This window comes from Haliotis asinina, chromosome 15, assembly GCF_037392515.1.
Source record: "Haliotis asinina isolate JCU_RB_2024 chromosome 15, JCU_Hal_asi_v2, whole genome shotgun sequence".
NCBI lineage: Eukaryota > Metazoa > Mollusca > Gastropoda > Lepetellida > Haliotidae > Haliotis > Haliotis asinina.
In genome coordinates, this window is record NC_090294.1 from 29,248,263 (window position 1) to 29,267,052 (window position 18,790).

An 18,790-nucleotide genomic window follows, 5' to 3' on the forward strand; every position below is an offset into this window, starting at 1 on the left:
TTCTACATAATAATTGATTAATTAATTATAACCATTAAGAGTATTTATAACATGCCTTTCTAGGCTTCGTATCTGATTATAATCACCCCAGATAACCCGAGCTGCCTGTGAGATGCTAGATGATTAATAGTCACATGACTTATACCACCAGGTACCCATTCTCTAGTGAACAGAGGCAATTTTGAACAAACACACTTGCATAAAGGTGAGACAGCATGTCTTATGTGCTTCACTGGTTAAAGGTCCAAAGGACAGGTTAAAAAAAACACCTAGTCCGTCCTCATGTTGTGTCAGTTTTAACAAAAAATTACATACATGTAATGATTATAACCTTTTTAAATATACTAGAATAATTAAACAGATAAAATTATTGTAAACAAAACCAATAAGATATGGCTGCATTAAGAACAGAGTTCTCTCCCTTAGCTTCTTGAAAACGAGTTTAGTTGCATTGATGGAAGACAGGCTAGATTTTGGCAGGGCTGCTAAAAAATTTGACCAGCCAGTCTTGTGGGCAGGCTAGATTTTCTACATCTTTCCTACACTGCCCATCCAAGAACACTTAAACATTGCTTAACTTCAACTGATTTGTGACCTGAGCTCTATGCACAGGAACACACAGCACCACAGGCCATCTCACTGATGTCACCTTCCTTTAATCAGCTGATCACAAATGTTCTATTGCACTTGCAAGTAATTTGGTTGGATGTTTATTTTCAACATTCTTTTGTCATTCAAGTCAAACCTAAGCCTGCAATTATGGTTGCAAATGGAACCAGGTAACAGAAATCTAGATGTAACAATCAATAATCAGGCAAGCATTCAAACAAACATCACAAGTGAAAACTAGCTCTTTTGTTGATACTGGCCATTTGTAAAGCAATTTGTACTGAACATAACCACCAACTCACAGTAGATGACATGCTTAATTACACAACAACTTTCTGATGCCTGATCTGTCAAAATAATAGTGTTCATATTTTTTCCAGAGACAAAGAAAATATTGGCAATTTTGCAACAAGAACAAGAAATAAATCATAATTGCACAATTGATGGGCCTGGGTTTAGACAGGAAGATGTAGCACATAGTAATCAATGACACCTCCAGCTACTAATCTGCATTAGGTAATGGCTGCAGGTGATACAGTGGTTGGACTTAATGTGACCTGATCAACATGGTCACCAATGGCAGTAGTCAGAACATATCTTGCCCTCAGAACCAAAACCTAACGTATGTCATTAGCTGTCAGACTGTCCAATAATCAAGCATTTTATGGCATAGCTGCATCATGAACAGTGTCACCACAAACTGACTCACCACAAAAATGTGGTCCAACTTGACAGCACAGCAGCAATCAATCAAATGTGTGTCTCAACTCCTTTTGTTGAAACACTTCAGACTGAATCTCACACCCCTTTCGTCACCTATAGATTTGATCATCCTGGAATCTTCACAAAACACTATTACAACGTTCACCCTACCCAAGTCCGACCACTTCAATATCAAATGTTGTTTTGGGGGGGATCAGGGAAGGCTTGTTATACTGCAATGGCATGCTTGTGAGAACATTCTGACAGTGGGATAGTGTAGTGGTTAACGCTTCCTTGCAGTTCAGGTACCATTCCCCTAATGGGACCAATGTGAAAGGATGCTGGGGTAGCCTGGTGGTACAAGTGTTCACTCATCACATTAAAGACTCAGGTTCGATTCCCCGAATGGGATGAATGTGAAGGGACAGTGCGGTAGCCTGGTGGTACAAGTGTTCACTCATCACATCAAAGACTCAGGTTCGATTTCCAGCATGGGATCAATGTGAAGGGACAGTGGGGTAGCCTAGTGGTTAAGGTTTTGTTCCTAACTCCAAAGACCCGGGTTCAATTCCCCACATGGATACAATGTGTGAAGCCCATCTCTGGTGTCCTCTATCATGATACTGTTGGAATATTGCAAAACGAGGCGTTAAAGTAATCTCACTCACTCATTTCATGTGTGAAGCCTATTCAGTCTAAGTAAACTTAAGCCTCAGTACTTTTCGTTACACTCCACTACTGAGTCTAACACAAGAAAGCTGAACATTTAACCAATCAGACAACAGGTACTATTCAGGTTTTGGTGGGACTTAAAGAATCACCAGTCACGGACGTTAATCTCTTAAAAAACAAAAATCCGCATAAAACACAGTTATTTGACTTGTAGTATATATGCTTACGGCTTTCTGATCACATTGTTACCATTAGCTAATATATCCACAACATGAAATCCTTGAATATAGACAAAAACACTATTTACAGAGACTGTTTACTCACTACTGACAGTATTGTAGCATGCTCCATATGCATCGCCCAGTCGCGATCGTATGGACAATAGCATTTGGAATCATTTGGGTGCAAACCTTTCCGGGGTAAAAGTTCCAAAGGTATGTGCGAATGACCACTCTTGTTCTGATTGGTCAATCTCAAAGGTTACCTGACGCAACCTCCTACGAGGTTTTGTTAGACTCAGTAGTGGAGTGAAACAAAAAGTACTGAGACTAAGTTTACTTAGACTGGAAGCCCATTGTGTTTTTCGCAGTGATATTGCTGGTTTATTGATATAATCAGCATAAAACCTTACTCACTGAAGAGCATTCTAATGAACTCGCTGGTGAAGCCATACGTATCAGTGCCCTGACGGTGTGAAGCATTGCTCAGGCTCTAACAAAGTCTAAATCACCAGTTTGTGTGGTTCACAAACATAATTGTCTACACATCTGGAATCAACACCATCACATACCCACTTCCAAAGGTTAAGACTAAATGTAAACAACAGTCAACACAGAATTTCAAGTGTCACTCATTCCTGACAGTTTCACCCCAAAGCTGTGCGCTCTGACACTCTGGTACTACACTGGTTGAACCAATTAGGCCTTTGCAATAAACAGCCATTCCTATTTAATCAAAATTTAATTTTGAAACTTTCATTTCGAAATGATTTTGTCTTCCCATTGCATATTTACATATTGATTCTTGTTCTCAGAGAAACTGCAATCACCATCTATCCTCAACTTAAATATGCTTCAAATATTTACATACAGACACACCAAATTCTGACAGATCTCAGAGACAGTTCCCAAACAGACAAGGACAAAAGACTCTTTGTACTGGTTGTACACCACATCCTTTAATGACACAGGCCTATTTCTGTACATTGTTACCAATATGAAAGGTAAACAAAGCAGCTGCACAACCTTGTCCACCATTACAAGCAGACAATGTAGAGGATGGGATATGATGCAAGAAGCACCAGACCACCGATGTTAACAGGGGGCTTGGCCTAGGGCTTAATGACTGGGACGTGTTACAACATTTTCCTTGCTGTTACCTGATACCAAAATCAGATGACTCAGGCACACAGGTTGGACTTCACAGTTATCATGGGATCATGATTCGCATACTTGTGCAATGTGACAGAGTGAGTTCAGTTTTAGGTCACTTATAGCAATATTCCAGCAACATCATGGGGGGGGGGACACCAGACGTGAACTTCACATACTGTACATGTACCTGAAGGGAATTGAAAACAGGTCTTCGACATGACGAACGAACACTTTTACCACAAGGCTAGCCCACCGCCCCCAGTGCAGTGTGACCACTTTGTACCAGTCATCACATGTCCTCATTGAAAATAATGTGTAATGAAAATAATGTGTAAAGGACTACATATATTTTGACTGAACAATATGTTCAAACTCCAAGCCATAGTTTGGTGAAATATCTCAAGCATATTGTATTGTATTAGTACAATTGTATTTTATACAATAGATGAATCTCTCTTTCATCTGTTGTGTTCACCCAGCACGACTGTTTACTGTTATCTGGATCTTATCAACAGCACAACACTATTTCTCTATTTATCATTCTGCTCAAACTTGCACATGTTTATATAGGCAGAAACACACTTTTTTTTCACTGAACTTCAAATTCACATACAAATACATAAAATTCTGTACTAAAAATGTAAATGTAGATGTTCCATTCTGTCCCTATTCAACACTAGCCATGTGACTACACAAACATGACCTGTCCTGACCATGGTTTTACTTGATGGCATCAGAACAATGTACATATCAACACCTCATTCCTACATACCATCTGTCACATCCCACACTTCAACATGGAACACAAACTGTAAGTAGAACCCCAGCCATTAAAAACTGTCAATAATTACATCTTGAAGCACTGCCAACCATTAAACCTCACACCTTATGTCTTACCGCGTTAATACAACAGCTTGCTATCGACTTTGATTATGGAGATCAATATTTGTTTACTAAATATCTATTGATTATGTAAAAATTTTGGAGAAGTAACTTTGATAAAAAATGAGGAACGTCAGAAAGAAATCAACATACTTCACATCACTGTTCAGTTATGACATGTCTGTGCATGGATTACAAAGAACGATAAATGCGCTGTGTATTCAGTCTGTAAAATATGATTACAACAGTTAGTTATCAATCACAAAATGTTCATATTGATTTACATCACGTCTTTCAAATGAGGATATTTCCAGGTATGGATCATTCCAGCCAGCCCTATTAATAGACGTACCATGGTTGATGAAACCTAGATCAAATCAATTATATTCATGTTAATTTGTGTTAGTGATTAAACACTGATAGTCACCTTTCCTAGTCACCTTTCCATAAAAATCTGCAACCTCAATGTAAACATTTTCAAATAGAAAAAAAAAAAAATACATTAAAAATATTCTGTATAGCTTGGACGTAAGCAACAGTTAATATGAATGTCCTTGATGTAATTTTGTAATAGAACATGGCACATATCGACAGGAAGCATGTCAATATCTGCTACATATGTCGTCATCACATCCCTCAGCCCTTCAGGCGATCTCCTCAATTTCCTGGGTGTCACATCGGAACAGGCCTGAACTGCCTGAGGCACTGCTGCTAAGTTTATCCATTGTGAGGTGATATGGCCATGTCTGCACCTATTACCCTAGGTTTATTCCACCTTACTAACTCGGCTTTTCTACTTTTCTCCAATCCTTAGCCCCACTTCTTAAGTCATACAATACAAACAATTTACTGCCATGCTTCATATCATATGTTAGGGTCTTCGTAACTGAATTTGATTTCACATTCACATGCTCAGAGAAATTAATATCAACAACACAAATGAAATTACGAAAATTAATCTTTGCACTAAAATGAAAATAAAAAATATTTCACATTTATATAACACGCATATTTTTTCCATTTTAACAATATGGCGAGATCTTTTTCAAATTTATGCTTTTCAAATTAGGATTTGCTGTTTCTTTCATGCATTAAGTTCAAAAAGAGAACATATCTTAAAAAACAACAGATATCCAATTGATGTTGGGGGTTCCAAGAAAATAGTCCTCAGCAAAAAATACTGACTTCCACCATTGATATATCCACTAAAATTCCATATAAGACCTCATATCAGGACATAACGGCATAACAGGACATAAAAGTAACTTGCAGTTTGAACCTGTGAGCCAGAATCTTACCTTTTGTTTATTCATGACAAAGTAACAGCCACTTGTTCCTTTTGAGCTTAATTTGGGAGGTATTCCACTGTCAATTGCTTGTTCCACCTCTTGAACAAGTCTCCCAAAGTCAGGATCGTTGGGAAAAGTGTTTCGATAAGGCAATTCCTGAATCACATTTGGTAGCGATTCCATTGCCTCATAGTATTCTGATGTGTCAGAAGCTCGCCTTACTACTGTGCGCTCATTCTTCTCAAATATTTGAGTCCTGTCACCTTTTGAAACTGACATTTTTCTTTGTTGCAAATACTCACATCAATATCTCAAATCCTGAAACTCATTCAACTCGAAGTAGGCCCTTGAGAAATGTACAGATCATTTCATTGCCATACACTAAAGCAGCTTGTTCACTTCTACTGTGGAGTTCAAGTCATTTTGTGATCATAACTGGTTAAGAGAATTTATTCTAAGCCAGTTGTTACAGAACAGCAAACTGTTAATCCAGCACTCATATAAGACACATTTCTGAGAAATTGGTTTCTATTTCCTCAAGGCTGTTCCAAGAAAAGCAAAAGAAAAAAGGGGAAAGTATCTCATTATAACAAATGGCACAACTCAACAGAAAACTCATACAATTGATTTGCACTTTGAGCTTACATGCAGCATTAGAACACTGTCACTCCAAAGTGTCAATAATCCTTCAACACCAGCTGACTAGCAGGCGCCAATTTCAGTCCCAACAATGCACATTCATACACAGACTGTCACTGTCTGAAACCATCCATATCACTTCCTTGTCCTCTATATTCCCCAGCTGATCACATATAGTAATCTGCAGCAGATGTCAATGCACATCCAACAAAACTCTTCTTGTGGCCACTTCGAACACTTCTACACACCTGTGTGAGATCTCACCCTCTCTGCTCCATGAAACGTGGCCACTAGGCTGCTATAAATAGCTCCAGGAAAATAAACCACCTGTTAAGTCATGTGACAACATCAAACACAATAGGGGAGATAACTCCTGATACAGGCCACCAAAGCAGTAGGTCCACTGAGGGAGGGCATTGATTTTCTTCTTCAAACAAATCTTGACATTTGGGTCAAATTAGAAATAAATGAAGGAAGTTAGAAGGATGAAATTCTTTTGTTCTTGTGTCTTTGATAATTTTTTAACCAAGTACACTTTCTGATTGGTTACTTTTACCATGTCAAACATAAGGGAAATTAAATGTTTCTTCCTGTATTGAAGACACTGGGATGTGCACTTGTGAAGTTTATTATCTGAAGCAGTCAAGGTGAAGCCCTCAGTCTAAAACAAGTAAGTCATGAAAGCAAAGTAACAGACTCATTCCACAGTGGCCAAATCCAAATATAAGGCACAGCTTCCAACAAAGAAATCAGAATGGACCCATCTGTGATATAAAATATAAGGCAACAGCTTCCGACAAAGAAATCACAATGGACCCATCTGTGATATAAATGCGTGGCAACAGCTTCCAACAAGGGAATCACAATTGACCCATCTGTTATATAAAAATTACTCACACAACTGGATATACCTGGTGACGAGTCTACATGAAAAATAACGTGTTCGGAAAAAAATATTCTACATTACACTCAAGTATTATAACACTCAGTGCCAGAACTACTTTCAATCTGCATGCTCAGTGACACTTTCAGAGAAAGTGTATTAGGAGGGGCCAGCAATTTTAAATATAAAATTACTAAAACATTATGGGAGGGGGGTTCATTGATTATGTACGTCATGCAGGAGGGTCACTTACATGAATACAAATTTTAAGGGGAGGTCACTCACACTGTACAAGATTCTCCATAAGTATCATCATCACCCCCCAGCCATAAATTATAAACGGTCCCTAAGCTCATGAAGATTGTGACAAATATATTAAGGAAAACATCTGTCATTTACTCTCAAATAGGATGGTTATCTCCTCATGTGACATTTTCATCTGCACTCCTATAGTGTCAGGTCACTCAATCAGATAAACAAGGTATTTCACCATAGGTAGACTGCAGATATCCTCTGTGTCTGTCTATTTCAATAATATAACATCAGTAAAGGCTCAGCAACCACCCATTTCCACATGTTTTACAGAAGTATTGAGACATTATCTTTCACTCTCCAAGATTCTAAATGTAGACAGTCACTACCTAAATACTACAACCATGAATAGATCTGGCAATTGATAGGTTTAATTATTGATTGACAGGTGTCACATACCCACCCACATTCTGGCACATTAAGCAATCTCAATCAAATTTATGAGGGGACTGTTGTGGAATTTGGATGATAATTGACAAAAGATATAAATCCGGACAAATTTGTTAAAATGGCAACAAAATAACATTAAAGCATTTTCTGTATGCAAGGGCAAGGACAAACATGACAATAATACTGTCCAGATTTGAATGTACTTCAAGATGTACGGCTAAAATTGTGTCATTACTTTGAAAGATCTGTACATGTATTTTGTTTTAATTCCTGAAACCAACATAACTGAGCATCATCTCTGATGTGTCAGTTGATTTTCACTGGAAAAATGAAAATGAAATGTTTGATAGGCATTTACAAGTTGGTAGGGTAATACAAGACACTTGATATGGATGTGCAACTTGTGAACTAATTAGACGAGACATTTCTGGACTTATTGACCTGATGAAGTGGTAAGCATTACCATAGAAACGTCTTGTACAAAGATGAAAATGCCAAGAAGTATCTTGTATTAAAATAAAAATGGTGTAGCTTTGAAATGACACCACTTGGGTAAAACCCACAAATTATTTAAACCATATTTTCTTTCCATTAATGTTTACATGTTAAATCCCATATACCAGCACTTGACATAATAGAAAATGGATTAGCAAACAGGCCTTAAGGCCTATATAAATGCTTGCCTGCAAAAAGTATGTTACATCTAAAACATTGATGAATGAGTCAAAAACAAACTAAAATAAAATAAAGAGCAAGATTTTATGTGCATTTTTATTCATAGATTATTATTTAGATCAAAACGATAAGAAAGGGACAGGGAATTCTCCTACAATGCTGGATCACCGACAAAAGGTAAGACAAGTCTTGTAAACCTGTAACATGTGCTAGTGTTAATTGTCACACTGATAACACATACTGTATATAAATATATTTTATGAGCGCTTCAGATATTCAATGTGCATCAAAGGAACATGAGGCAATCCAAGAAACAATGCACACAAGAATATCAAATATCTTTTAACAGCTTTTCATTAATCCAGTGACAGGCCAAGTACATAATCACTAAAGCATCCATGATTACATATTTCATCTGAGACAAATCAACTACAGTATTCTGACTCTACATCATGACACACATCAAAGCAAATATGTCAATAGACATTCCTTTCTGCTGACATTTTCTAAAACGAAAGTTGACAGGTAAAGTCATTCAAGGGGCTTGTGAAACTAATTTGTTATTTGATTTGATTTAAACATATTTATTCAAGAGAATGGATTGTGTACAAGTCATTCCAGCTTAGTGAAACCCTCTCCTGAATGTGTTTTTTCTCATGATACGTCATCAGCAATCTTGACCCCACAGATCTCTTTGTCTATTTTTAACATTTTCATGAACACGGTTGAGAAAACATTTTCTCAGTTTCAAAGTCAATTTTTTTTTCCTCATCCAAGTCGTATTTTCAGTATAAGCCCTACCCAGTGTGACCAACTTCCAGGCGTACCTTGTTACAGTCACCACAATGACAGGCTCTATACTCATACATCCACATGGCCTTGTCACATACAAAAGAGGGCACATAGTCATTTGAATCAAGTCACACTCATAAACTTCGAACCTTGCAAAAATAAAATAACATATTCTTCTTCATCTAGACAATTTATAATTAATGATAAGAACACTTGAATTTTTAGAAACTTTCATTTTGACTTGGTAACAAACATGTTCTTTAAGAGTCATAAGACAGTTACACTGATTCCACTTATCTTGCTGCTAGTTGAGACAGTGTAACAATGCAAGCGACACATCTACTGCAATAATTCATACAGTATTGTACCTCATAAACTAGATGTCTCAAAATAAAAAAAAATATACTGAGTGAGTGAGTATGGTTTGATGCCGTTTTTAGCAATATTCCAACAATATGACAGCAGGGACACCAGAAATGGACTTGTAACCATACAGCAAATTGATCCTGGGTCGTCAGCATAACATGGCTACACCAACATCCCGAAAAAATATAATGTTTTATCACAAGTGATTCATCTACAGAAAATGTATCTAATATAAAATTAAGATTCAGAGTTCTGATTGCAGTGACTGTGCATCATCAGGATAACTGGTATTTGTGACACACTATATGGCATTCATTCAGCATTCAATTGTCTGCTTCCATGGTCAAAATCAATTAAAAGAGCAAATACAAAATATGATACATGTAATATCAAACTGAAGTGCAAACAAACATAGCAAATGAAAGCAATACATCTCTGCCTGTCATATTGTCTTGTTTAGTATTCTTACACTGTTGTATAGATGAACAGCTGTGAGTGGCTCATGGGATGGCGTGCAGATGGCACAGTAAGCGTACAAGGCTTGTGCAACAGTAGGCTGACAATAACCTTGTTACAGGTTCGTGGGGTTTACAGCACAAAAAACAACACTTATTATCTGTGTAAAACACCCATTACATGCCACGTCACAGGTTGTAACTATCCTCATTCCAACTTGATGTGGACTAATTCTGCAGCTGTAGTAGGTAAAACCCTTAATACCTTCAGTTTTGAGAACTGCCCCAATACCACCCCAGCTCAGTGGACAGAAACTACGACCATAATCTGAACATATTGCTTACAGACAAAACAAAGAGATATTGATAATTTCAAAAGGAAATCCTTCACATTTCAGGAATACTTCATATGTTAGTTTGGAATCTGGTAAAAAATGGCTTTCTGGAATAAATACAAGGTAGAATTATACACTGTGATTCCATAATGAGCTCAGCCGGCATTGATGACTGGTTCTACAAGGCATTTTAGACTCTGACAAATGATGACACCTTGCAACATACAGACAATGGTATATCATGGTTAAGATTTATCTGGAATTCCAAATGCAAGGTCCTTTAACAGACCTGGCTGAAAACATCACAGTATTAAAAACTGGAATATTCTACTGTTGACATTTTATACATTTTCAAGAATATGGATTTCATCAATTCAGTTTTGGATTTCCTGCAGACTTAGAAAGATCTAGATTTTTACCCTCTGACTCTGACCCTGTCTAGGCAAATCAATGCTTAGGTCCATTTGTATAGACAGACAAACCAGAGGTTGATAGCTTAAACAACAATCCATGAAACCTGGGTCACACTGACACACAAACCATCAAGCTACATACCTCAAGCACCTCATACTAAACATAGTAAGCCCTTGTCACAAGCTGGGCTACTACGTACATGTTGTGTGTCAACATACACACTGAGTCAATGAAAAGGACGAAACCTCTACAACATCTTATCTTGCTGACAATGAATTAGCTCATCTGTGCTGTCTCCATACCTACAAATACTAACAATAGGCATTCTACTGACCCATATAAAACAGGGCCAGCATATCTCACTGATAACCTTACACTCACCTTAAAACTGGCCCAACATCAGCCAAACTCACCATTTGATTTTAATCCCTAACTATCACTTCATTTTGATATTCTGAAGTGCCGACAGATGACAACATATCTCTGTGTACTCTATTAGATGTTTCCTCCATCAGATATGCCATGCATCTGGTATATCATGTATATATGATACACATTCATACTGCAGCCAGAATTCAAGCTACATATTCATCACTTATAATGTTCAGTATAATATATAGGAGTGCATGCATGTGTATGTGTATGCAGAAAATACAAAAGTTGCTTTCCAAATATGTTGATAATGTAATCATTAATATATGGAGGCCTGTGGAATGTGACAGTATTGATGCATTGTTGGTGGCATTAGGCCTTGCTCTGTATCAACTGGTCAATACATATCTGTTCACAAATTGTTGTAATTACGACATCAGCTGGTCTACCAAGTTGTTATACATAAATGATCAATACGTTGTCTTTGTCACATGAGTTCATCATATCAGCTTCATCCAAACGCCATGCACTGTTAATGTCCTAAGCAAGATAAATATTTCAAGGTTTTGTGTCAAAATGTAACCTGGAAAACAAAAATCAGGAACTGGTCAAACTGAACAGCTCCAGTAAATGTAACTTATGGACTGGAAAACTGGAACTGTCCTGCACTGTTATCATAAGTAAGACTTTGACTCAACAGAGTGATATAAGTATTTACTGTAGGTTTTCAAAAATACTGAGAAAGTGAATTGTCCTGACTAATTTTCCCCTTGCCCAGACTTTATGACACATTGCGTGATGTTAATGTTTACTGGACTATTTATCGAAGAGTGATAATTTCACTCTCTACTAGCTCTATTTTATCACTAGTGCTAACTTTAATAGCTTCATTATGAGCAGATAGGAAATGAAATCCAAGATTATTTGCAGTTTGAAACCATAAGCTGGAAATTATCTGATAGTTCGTGGACAAGTAAAATACCATTATTTGATTGCCCAAAATGAAAACTGACTTGTCGTTGGCCATGGGATTTTTCAATCCCTGTACAGCTGCAGACCTACTTCTGTTTACTATGCTGAAACATATCTATGCAATCAGTGTACTGTGATACACTTCAAACAATACAAAACATATGGTGATACCTGTCACAGATCTGGTTATCTCGTGGTGAACTTCCTTCATTGACAGTTGTTTAACATCATTAAAGCTGCAAATAACAATACCACAGCCACATCACAGCAAATAACAATACCACAGCCACATCACTGCAAATAACAATACCACGGCCACATCACTGCAAATAACAAGACCACAGTCACATCACCGCAAATAACAACACCACGGCCACATCACTGCAAATAACAATACCACAGCCATATCACTGCAAATAACAAGACCACAGTCACATCACCGCAAATAACAACACCACGGCCACATCACTGCAAATAACAATACCACGGCCACATCACTGCAAATAACAATACCATGGCCACATCACTGCAAATAACAAGACCACGGCCACATCACTGCAAATAACAATACCACGGCCACATCACCGCAAATAATACCACAGTCACATCACTGCAACTTTGACTGAATTAAGCTTTGTCTACATGTACCAGTGGTTGATATGGTGAGCAACATGTCAGAGCTCAGAGCACAAATACATGCAGTGCAAGTCAGCAAGCCTGACTACCAAAAGTACCATTACCTCACTTCTTACAAAAGTATTTCTCGGGGCCAAATTCTGATTCTAAATCTCTGGCCTCCTATGTATGTTGTTGTGACTAATCATGCTCAGTGTCACATGTGAGTAAGAAAACATAAACAGGGTAGCAATGAATGATCAAATCATTGATCCATCTCAACAATCTATAACAGTAGATATACAATGTATTATATCGTGTTTTCATGGACATCCTGTAATGAGCTTTCTTAAATATATTCCAGGCAAATACACCGAGGAAGCTCCCTGAACTATTAACATGCTCAGTTTTCTCATGTCAACTACTGCAAGAAAATCTATGGCAGTACTAACAATATCATTATTATAGCTGTACACACCTTTACCCACACTGTACAGTTCAATAGCACAGTAACGAGCATCTTATACTAACTATGGAAATGTTATGTAATAGTGATTTACAATCACAAACCTGTTGAGATTGAATTAGCCCATGAAAGGCAATTTAAAGGCAAAGTTAATAGTGCTGATAGTAACCATGGTTATGACACAATTCTTAAAAGAGTAAAAGTAAAACACTGACTTTTTTGGTTGTAAATTGCAGATTGGTTGGGTTGATTAAGAGTACAATAAAATTTGTGATTTATCAATTAATAACTGCAAACATTTCTTGTCAAATCTATCAAGGTGCATTATCCATTACACATAACTTGATCATCCTGACTCTGTAAGAGTTATGAATATGTCTGCATGAGAAACAGATCATTTTACATACACCATAAAAAAGATATACAGAGGTCATTCTGACATGATTTACTTAGTATACATAAATAAAATCAATTATAAATCCAGAAAATACTAGACATAAATACCATGTCATTTTTCTTTTAAGAAGATCAGCCAAAGATGTATCACCTTTTTAAAGTTAAATCTGGAACATTCCCCACAAAACAGTACTATACTGTACATGAAATCAGTACGCTTCACACTGGCAATGCTGACTCTCACAAATATACACCAAAAGAGATTAGAATAAAATACAAACCCCTTCCTTATTCTTCACAAAATAACTGCCGCTGGATCCCTGGTATATTCTCTGTGGTAGCATCCCATGTTCAATCGAGTCTTCTGCTATACGTATTGTCTCTTGAAAATTAGGATCATCAGGGAAATTATTCCATATTCCTATGTCATGATGCTCTGATTTAGGCCCAAGTAAGGGAGAGCTTTCTTTGGTACCTGTCCCCCTAGTTGGAGACCTGGGACCATGACTGTTATACTCGTGATAGTTATTTTCTCTCGGAGCGAAAGTAACTTCGGGATGAAGTGCGGATATCTCCTCCTCAGATGATGTGTCAGCGCGTACACTCAGACTCATATTAACAAACACGTCGGTGAGGGAATTTCAGAAATACACGACGACTGCCGTGTCAGTAATCAACAATAATAATACGCATACACATCTTACAATTCATTCCGTGACCATTAGGATTTCTTAGAATCCGGACAATTCCGAACAGATCTGGTTGGAGAGTTATGTAGAAATTGTGGAACGGTTAGTAAATAAACATGAAAACTTCCATCACGCAATGTGTTTTGCTTTAAATGTGCAGCTGTGTTTAATGAGCGTCATATTTTTGTAACCTCTATGTTTTCTGGTTTTTTCGATACCGATAGACGAATCAGAATCAGTATCTGAGAACATTGCAATTTACCATGTACAATACATGCAACAAAGCCTTTACAAAGCTATAGTCTTCAAAAGCAGGGGATGAGACATTCGTCCTAAATGTATTTCTACACTGTAACCGTGAATGGGGACATATACATTTGAAAGGAGTTTTGTTTCGGCCGAAAAATACTTCATAACTCGTAGAACATGTCCAGGCTATTCCGTCAGATACTGCAAGCACTTATGCATGGCTGTCACTCGTTTGTGCTCATTAGTTCAAACTGTTTAACATACACTTAGTGAAATATGCCATAAAATGTTCCATGGCGAATAGAGACTGTCTTGCGAAAGCATCCAAAGTCCCAGTTACTGTCTTGTGAAAGCATCCAAAGCCCCAGTTAAGTTCAAGATTTGCAGCTCAAACTAGTCTCTGAAATGAGCATAATTATTGTGCTGAAAAAAGGTTCATGGTGAAAGAATATAAAATGAAATGAAAAGGAGCCCAAAGACATGGAAATCTAGACTTGCTGTGGAAATCCACGCAACCCATTCCTTTGTCTGTTATGGACACTGCTTGTTTTGGTGGCGAATGTAAGATCGGTGTTAAAAATCTAGTCATCATTTGTGAAACACGAACAGTATCTTTGAAATATTTGCATTTCACGAAAGCACACAGTGTGGTGGTTATAAATAGAAAGTTTCAAGCTGGTAGGTTAAACATGAAAGTGAGAATCGTCTGTTATTAACAGAACATATCTTTTCACGTAGACAAATACTAAGTTTATTTCCTAATGGTTTGATTTTACAGCATTTCTATGAGCCGATATTGTTACTGATACACCTTTCCACATATATGTGATGCATTTACCCTATTGAATGCACAATATTCATTGTATCTATCTAAATGTGATCGTGAAGTGATCGGGGTCCAATGTTTGTACACCCACTGTGCATGCTTGCAGTGATCATATCTTTTCTTGCAGTGATCGGTATCGTACAGTCTTTTCAAACATGCACATGGACCATGTTGAAGTAAAGATGACTGAAATATATTGTTTGGATCTACGCTTCATTGGTATAGAATCAGAAATTAAAGTCCCAGCTTAAAATACATCAACCCATGTTCGCCTCCTGGCCAGTGAACAACTTGTATTGTGTGAATTCTAAAAGTGGCTACATGGGTTTTGTTATCCGGAGGAGGTGGGGAGGAGATATAATCAATGCCTTGTCTGTCTGTCTGTCCTCTGCCGACCACCTTGGACGTACAGTACTGCTTTCATCTGTGAAAAGCACACAAGACCACTGGCCATGATGTCTACTCCATCTCAAACGCGCTTGCCTGTGACGTGGTGTTCGAGGTGGACGAAATGCATGTCGCCTACATAAAAGTCCGGCTGCCTTTAAACGACGACGACCGGTGCTCCTGGATATCCTTACATTGTTAACATGGAAGCGTTCTGTTGGGAGATCTGATGCGTTAAGGAATCGGTGTCATAACGCAGTGTTAGTCATGTGCCTCTCATCTAAGACTGCTGACTAGTTTGAATTCTTGAAATCTCTGTCACAGTCTACCAACAGCACACCCTGACTCACATAAAAGCGGATAGCAACCAACTGCTGAATTTGACCAGGCCTGTGGTCTGACACTCTCACAGTCCCTGAATCACATTATGTTCCTTACATCCTAGCCTCCCTGCAATGCTAAAGTCCTAAATGAAGCAAGTCTAGATTTCCCCAGGTTCAGAATCCCTGGTCACCCTGGGGCTGCTTTTATGATAGGTTTGTTGGTAGCCATCAAAATTTAGGATTATCTATTCAGAGACTAAGCATTAGTTTAGGTCTGACACCTTTCAGCAAGTGTCAACAAACGGATTTCCATGTCGACAGTTTGAATAAAATGAGTGCCATTTGAAACAGAATGTATCGGACATTAAAGAAGTAAATGTGTTATTCCATACTGTTAAGAAGGTTTGTAAAAAACAGTTGTATTTGTTTGAAACAGAGACGAAAATGTTACAACTTTTAAGAATTCTTGTTACAAATAGCTTGGCCCTTCATGAATGACGCTGGCAGACTTGGGGGTGACTTTGGCCTTCCTTCAACACCATTACTGTGGCGGTTGGATATCCTAGAAGTTAAAGCGTTCGCTCACGCCGAACACCCGGGTTCGATTTCCAATATGGGTACAAGGTGTACCCCGATGTGTAATTGCTGGAATATTGCTAAGGGCGGCGTAAAACTAAATTCACAACACCGGTATTGACGGTACTTATGACGTGTAATTCTTTTAATATATTTGGAACTACAAATATCCCTGAATACGTCTTTGAAAATTATTCAGAGAATATCTAAAGCGTACAAACAGTACGAATTGTTCTCTTTCCACATCTCACATGATACACGGATTGATTGTATGTACTCCACATTGAGGAAACATTCACCCTCGACATATTTGTCTGTGTGGTGACCACTGATTAGTTGGTGAACAACAAATCTCTGTGAGTAGTTTTGAGTACGTTAATGGAAAGTCGGAGTATGGCGCATATTTCCACCAAATGGCATCACCGATCAATCCTCACACTCTGGCGATACATCCATGTGTCTGGTTCGCGTTTTGCATAGGGGACTAGCTGTGGCTTAAGGTACTATGGGTAGAGATTTTGTGTTCTTGCGGATGTGTAATGTCTTTTTAGTACCCTCAAGTTGGCTTGATATACATTGTCATACGTGTACGCTTGGTAAATGTGAATTCTTGTCTTTGTTTTTATCAAGTGTTATGGTCATTGTCTCTATTTGCAAATCTCCGTGTTTCTGCACACAGTGATTGACAACTGCAGAAAAGTCATCCATAGAAGGGCAAGGTCCACACCTAAGCCCCTCATTCATGTTGCTAAGTCTGAAATTGACTGAAGATATACTTCGTTACATCGGAAACCCTACTTATTTCATATTTTCGATAAATCTTAAGAAAAAGTTTACAGAAAGTTCCGATCACTGCATATTCCAAATTTCCGATCACTGAATTATGTGTTCGCTGTACTCCCGCGATCACCTCACTGAATATCAGGTACAATAACTTCTTCAGTTTTGATCTGAATGACTTCCTCTTTTTACAGAGGGTACTGCTGCTGATACCTATTAACTCTGTTTGTCATTCATAGGAAAAATGGCAATATACTTGAAATAAAATCAGTATTTGTCTACATGAAAAAATATGTTCTGTCGATAATAGACGATTGCTTTCTCCGTGTGTAACCTAGCAGCTTGAAACTTTCTATATATCACCATCAGAACCTGTGCATTCGTCAAATGTTAATATTTAAACGATATTGTTGGTGTTTTTTTTATCACCGATCTTACATTCGCCACCATAACAAGCACGCGATCACTGCAAATGCAGGCGGACAGTCACCCCGTCACTACACCTCTGCAGGACAGTAGTTCCAGGGGGTGGAAATATAACATACGTGACTTTTATAGTAACAAATAACTCCGTTTAAATTGAAAAGGATCCCCAGTGAAATGAAAGATTTCCGAACTGTAAAAATGTAGACTTGCTTCATTTAGGGCCTTAGTGTGTAGGGAATTCTGGGCAATAGGAAGAATAATCCCTGGACTGCGAGACAGATGATTGACTAGGATTTTCTATATATTATGCATATGTACAACAGTACCAGTGACATCCTGAACAGTGTGGGAATATAATTTCAGCCTGGATAACTTGAGATACCATTGTGAATTGTAATTGTCCTCTCAAACCAGTAATGCCTGACCAACGGTCATTCTCGTAGTGTTCGTTGCAAGCCCAACTACAGTTTAGACAAGCATGTCAGAAAGTGCTTTACCGATTTGCACTGTACAGAAAGCCAAGTGATATTATATTGACTGTTCTGCAAAAGCCCGCGCAGAAACAGGAAAACCAGTTCTATCTTAGGGATTGGGTGAAAAGACTTCTTTAGTGATATTTACATGTTTGTATGATGAACAGGAACAATATCCTGTCGATAGACAACATCTTAACTGCAATAGATGCTATGTCTTGTTCTAGATGCTAACACTGTTATCAAGCCATCGAAGTTGTCCGTCAATAAAATCTCGTTCTTGTACATTTAACGAAATATTTCGTTCCCCAATCCTACATTTATATGTAACTATAACGGGCGAGAACTTTATTGAAAACATTTAAGTAATTTGGAGTTTGAGCAAGTCCAGTTTGTCATCACATAACATAAAATACTGCTGTAGTTTCATTAAGACACATTTATTGCGTGGA

At 37.8% G+C, this 18,790-nt stretch overlaps 1 protein-coding gene across 2 annotated transcripts in view; it reads right to left on the reverse strand.

The window, feature by feature from the left end:
* Positions 1-14,340, reverse strand: part of LOC137265521 (phosphatidylinositol 4-kinase type 2-beta-like) — a 36,568-nt gene extending 22,228 nt beyond the window's left edge. Inside the window, exon 1 of one of the 2 annotated variants that reach the window (XM_067800936.1) lies at positions 5,537-6,458. In XM_067800936.1, the coding sequence (XP_067657037.1) occupies positions 5,537-5,806 (270 nt within the window). In that variant the 5' untranslated portion in view covers positions 5,807-6,458. Of the gene's footprint in view, positions 1-5,536; positions 6,459-13,890 lie in introns of those variants that run through there. The other variant, XM_067800935.1, reaches the window with a different exon arrangement.
* Positions 14,341-18,790: the final 4,450 nt, after the last annotated feature.